The 5879-nt window shown below is 35.6% G+C and overlaps 1 protein-coding gene across 1 annotated transcript; it reads right to left on the bottom strand.

Moving 5' to 3' along the window:
- Positions 1-819: 819 nt before the first annotated feature.
- Positions 820-3074, bottom strand: LOC145074286 (uncharacterized). Its single transcript, XM_079020693.1, has 5 exons — positions 2813-3074; positions 1955-2255; positions 1718-1876; positions 1334-1629; positions 820-1259 (listed from the first exon to the last, which is right to left on the bottom strand). The coding sequence occupies exons 1-5, from the start codon at positions 3008-3010 to the stop codon at positions 1038-1040; spliced, it is 1176 nt and encodes a 391-aa protein (XP_078876819.1). The 5' UTR covers positions 3011-3074; the 3' UTR covers positions 820-1037.
- Positions 3075-5879: the final 2805 nt, after the last annotated feature.

The raw sequence follows: 5879 nt of genomic DNA, 5'->3' as shown, positions 1-5879 counted from the left end.
GTCAAAAATTTTCATAAATTGAAAATTTTTGTGGCTTTTTCGTGATTGTTTTTTCCGTGCAAGATTTTTGGTGATTTATTTTTGGTACACATCAAGGGGGAGTATTGTGAAGATTATTCCTCGGGCGCTTCTCATCCTTAGTGGGTTTTATAATCATTTTTTTTATTATAAAAAGGGGGAGAATGATGGGTATTCGAAGCTTCTCGGGTTTGTCGAATATTCATTTGCGGATTTGAAGATCGGTGTTACTTCGAGGGGGAGTTTGGTCTTGATCGCGCTAGCTCGTTGGAGATTAAAGCCGGACATCCAATCCTAACTTTGAGGGGGAGAATGTTAGGGTGCAAAGTCATGCTTGGATGTAATGTTTTAAGCTTTCCTCTTTGTATGTGTAAATGAGTTGAGTCTTTTCTTATAAATAGGAAGTGAGTGACTCCCATTATGAAGGGAGTCCATTTTTGAGTGTTAGACTAGAGAGAGAAATTATATACAAACCCATTTGTATAATCTTTCTAGATCTAATAAGAGCTAACAAAGATTTATTACTCCTGGTGTTCTTGAATTTGTATGATGAATCACTAGATCTTTCTAATTCCGCACATGCCATCATAATCAACACCACATCAGCGATGTTTAAAAAATTTGCTGACTTTTTGTATAATATTAATGTAAACTAAAAATGTAAAAACCTCATATAAATAAATATCTATTTGCTGACTTTTAGTATCATATAAAATAATAATTAAGTCCGAGTTATTAAAGTTGGTGAATATTTGTCATATTCTTGAAGTTGAAAGCATGCAATGCATGGATCAAGTCAAATAAACAAACCCATCACAGATTCTGTTATTAAAAAACTGAGGAAAAAACAATAACTTAGCACTGAAAGTTACATAATCAAACTAAAGAAAAATCAAAAGCATGTGGTAATAAGATAACTTTTCGCATAAGTATATTGTACATCATACCATAATATGACATATAATCCTGACTAATCAAAATTGAGAGAGGGAGATGAAATCTTAAATATGAATTGATCTTCAATCACGATCTTGGTTTTCTGCTCTAATGTTCATAATCTGTGACACAACAATCTTTGAAAGCTCACTAATGGCAGCTTGATAATCATCCGTTTCCCTTGGCACTGACCACACTTCTGATTGTGAGCTGCTCAAACCACTATACTCACTTGCTGCAACCCTCGTCTTCTTTGTTGTAAGCACCACCTTCTCCAAATCCGCTTGTGATAATGCCCTTGGCCCCTATAATACAATCAACATCAACAAAACACACTTGTAGTTGTATTCAGACAAAGGGAAAGGAAAAGGATACTAACATTTGTTTTAATTCCTTTCTTCTCATCATCTAGAAGATCCCTTATGGGGAAATAGGCTGCTTGTTTGCAGAGCTCAAGAAGATCTGAACCGGTGTATCCTTCACACAATGCAGCTATGGAGTCGAGGTTAATTTGGTCATCTACTCTTTCACCTTTCAAAACCACCTTCAATATCTGAGCCCTTTCTTTGCGATCAGGTATCCCAATCTCAAATGCCTGTGGAAGTCGTCTCAGTATTGCTTCATCCAGCTCAGAAGGCCGGTTTGTTGCAGCAAGAACCATCACTCTAGCATTATCTACATAAATTAAATATTATTAAACCATTTATAATATTAAAATTGGCTTTTTAATTACTATATCCGAGTTTTGAAAAAGAAAACTTACGATCTGTAGTGAAACCATCCCATAAAGCCATAAACTCGGTCTTCATGTTGGTCAATGCTTCATGGTCTGTAGTCCGGCGTTGACCAAGAAAACTATCCACCTCATCGATAAATATTATAGCAGGTTGGAGTTTGTAAGCCAAACTAAACACTGCAGCAACTGTAAACAAAGAAAAAAATGATTAATACAGAAGATTTAAAAAAATGAAAAATAAAAAAACACCATCAAAATACTAACCGAGTTTTTGTGCATCTCCGAACCATTTGCTCATGAGATCTGATATTCTGACATTGATGAAAACAGCACCAGATTCTTTAGCAATAGCTTTTGCAAGCATGGTTTTCCCTGTACCTGGTGGGCCATATAAAAGAACGCCTTTTTGAGGGCCGAGGAGCTTTCCATAGGAGAAAAGCTCAGGCCTACGTAGAGGTAATATCACCAATTCATAAAGTGATTGTTTGATGGTTTCCAGCCCTCCAATGGAGTCAAATTCAACGCCAATGTGATCAGGGTTTATCACGTTGCATGCAATCACATCCTGTTATTAGCAAACAATGATAAAAAAAAAGGTTATCAGGCATCCATGACTTTTAGCAAATGGTAGAAAAACAAATCCAGAAAGATCAACAAACTAGAGGCACATGGTGCTTCTTTTGCATTTTTGCAAGATTGATGGTTTGTTTGCAAGGAGAAGCCTAGAATGTTCCACAATTCAGGAAACCCTATCTTAAGCGATTAACCAGTGCTTTTATGCAAGACTCTTATAACAATCGCTTGTATTAGCACTTTAGCAGAGCATCAAGGCAACAACTTTATCATAAACCCTAATATACTTCTTAACTTCTTCCAGCAATTCAAAGGGGCGCACAGTTTCAATCGTCAAATAGCGATGGGCTTTGTAGCAATTTAATCCCTAACCCTAATTCGTAGTGGCACTTGTTAAAAACATGAAACCAGTAAAATAACAATTTTTCAGAAACTACGAACAGACGACTATGTTTGAGTTCTATGTAGATTGAAATCGTCAATCAGAAAGTGTAAAATCTTCAAAGAGATTGAATTAGTCGACTGTAAGCGTATAAACCAATTACATACCTCGTAGGGATTTGTATGAATAAGGGGGCGACCTAAGCGCTTGGAGATTTCTTTCTTCTGTTCAAGGGCTTTCTTCGAAGATTCTCGATTAGGATCGAGGTGTTTGAGGCCGGCGAACAGCACCAGGCAACTGAGGGCGGCGCTGGCGGCATACAGCACTAGTTCCTGCAAGAACTTCGTCTCCGTCGATCCCTTCATCTCTAACGTTCGCTTCCTTTTCCTCTAAGTTACAGTCGTCTGCTTCTTCTGTTGGATTTGGTGTGTTCTACTGGAACCCGTATTTATTTGGGGACAATTCAACGCCCACGTGTGCTGATCTAATCGGCGTAGCGTTTTTACTTTTTACTATAACATCTATGGTCCTGAGTTCAAAAAGAAAATAAATAAATAAACTAAAATAAATTAGTGTTTACAAGTTTCATTTTGTAGTACCTTTTCGTGTTAGTCATGTCTTGTAACATTAATTTTGAATTAAATAAAAGGAAAATGATTCTTGAGGGTAACTAACTTTTGCGTTTGTACTCATTTGGTCCTTTTTTTTTCTATTCAATATACCATCGAACTTGTTGTTAGTGTTTACCATAGCCCTTTTGACCGGCTTTTGACCTGTGATAGCCGGTCAAAGGGTTATGGTGAACACAAACAACAAGTTCGATGGTATATTGAGTACAAAAAAAGGAAAGGGACCAAATGAGAACAAACGCAACAGTTGGTTACCCTCCTGATTCATTTTCTCTTTACTCATTTACAACAAATCTCACATCATCTCCTACTGATATTAATGACTTTATGATATCCATTCTTGCTTCTCTTCAAAACATAACTTACGAAAAGACATTATTCATGCATGTACAACTTTGTAATGCACTTGAATATTTATTAGGGGAATCTTGACTAAGTAGGCGCATTTCATGACTACATTTACATTTGCAATCAAATGATTTATCGTATCATGGATTCTAGACAAGTCTACAAACGAGTGGACTCACAAGTGCTGTAATTTTTGAGTTTACTTAGCTTTAAGATCGAACTCATGGGATAAGATACAACATCAATATGTACAATATCATGCTGCTTTTGTAGACACATCACCATAATATTGTACATATTGATGTTGTATATTATCCCATGAGTTCGATCTTAAAGCTAAGTAAACTCAAAAATCATAGCACTTGTGATTCCACTCGTTTGTAGACTTGTCTAGAATCCATGATACGATAAATCATTTGATTGAAAATATAAATGTAGTCATGAAATGCGTCTGCTTAGTCAAGATTCTCTTAATAAATATTCAAGTGCATAACAAAGTTGTACGTATATGAATAATGTGCCTAACTTGATTTATTCCTTTGATGTGTATTCCTCGCAGCCAAAAAATCAACAATTGCTTATCTTCATCTTCTTCTTTTCTTTTTCTTAGTCATGAGCTCAAAGAGGTGGTAGTGTTTCCGGCGATAGAAGGGTGGTGGTTTCTGGTTCTGCTAGTGGCTTCGAAAGTTATGGCTTCGGTTGTGGTTCTCGGTAAAACAGGGGAGGTGGAGATGAAATATGTTAAATCGGTGGTGGTGTGGTTCACAGTGAAGGAGGAAACGGTAGAGATGGGCTTGGTTTAATGGAGGTAGCAGGTGGTAAACGACGATTGTAGCGAAGGTCTCAGGTTTGGAATCAATAGTTTTGAATAAGAACTTTTAACCGTCCCAAATGTCGAGCGAGAAAGAAGTATCACCCGAATGTGGTTCTCGGTAAAACAAAACAAGGAAGGGGTGACAAAAATTGGTAAATCTGGTGGTGGTGTGGTTCATAGTGAAGGCAGAAACGGTGGAGATGGCTTGGTTCGGTGGAGGTAACAGGTGGTGAACGGTGATTGCAACGAAGGTCTCAGGTTTGGAAGGCACCTTGACTTTGAGATTCAACATATGGGTGAAGTTCAAGGTGTGGTAGTTTTTAGGGGTGAAGAATTGAAGCACCGACTTCGAATGTATCTCTGACGATGGTGACCGTAAGATAGGATGATGCTCGGACATGCATATTTGGATACGCTTGAGGAGTATTGATGAAGGAAGTGTGCGACAGATGAGTCGACGATGTCGGTGTCGATGATGCAGACATCGGTTAGAGGTTGGGGTGGTTAATCAGAAGAAGATGATGGGATTGTTAGAGAGAAAATCCAGAGGATTATGAGAGTAATTGTGAACATGTTGGCGTAACCCCCACATACGCAGTCGACGATTATGGATTCGTAATTTATTGGTTTATCGATGGAGGTAACAGGTGGTGAACAATTATATTTAGAAGAAACTTTCAAATTTTTTTGCTACTACACATTAATGGAATAAATCAAGTAATGTTTACCTCCTAAACCAGAATAAATAATTAGTTACCACCAAGGTAAGATAAGAACAAAATGTGAAGTTGAATGGTATTTTTTTGTATGAATCTTCTAGTTCATTGATATTTTCTGTACAGAGTAATCCTCAATGGTGTTTATATATATATATATATATATATATATATATATATATATATATATATATATATATATATATATATATATATATATATATATATATATATATTTGATACTTAACTACCCTAATAAATCACTTTCCCTTGCTAAAAAACCATTTGTCATTTCCTATTGATAAAATATCATTTCCACGTTTCTCATCATTCTATCCTCTTAATTTATTATCATTCCTGTTTATAATCAAATACTCTTCTAATTTTGATTTAGCATTTTTTCCATAATTAGATATTATACATAATGATATGAAGAATTACAATTGATTATTCTTAGTTAACTACAAAAAGATATTAGTTATTTCGTATTGTTTTGTATAAATAGCGATTTAAATCATTTAGTAATTTAAGAGAGTGTTTGGAATTGCTTATTTAACTCGATAAGTACTTTTGGCCAACTATGACTTATGGCGGGATTGGAAATTAGTTTTTTTTTTAAATGTTTGAATTAGTTTTTATGGTTGCAAAGTCAATAAGTGATTTTTAAAAAGTGTTTAACTTAGGTTATACATGTAAAATGAGCGAATATGACATGTTTACATATTTA

The sequence above is a fragment of the Lactuca serriola genome, chromosome 9, assembly GCF_051521515.1.
Source record: "Lactuca serriola cultivar US96UC23 chromosome 9, Lser_US96UC23_V15, whole genome shotgun sequence".
NCBI lineage: Eukaryota > Viridiplantae > Streptophyta > Magnoliopsida > Asterales > Asteraceae > Lactuca > Lactuca serriola.
The sequence above is the reverse complement of the archived record's forward strand: the minus strand, read 5'-3'. Positions and strand labels throughout refer to the sequence as shown.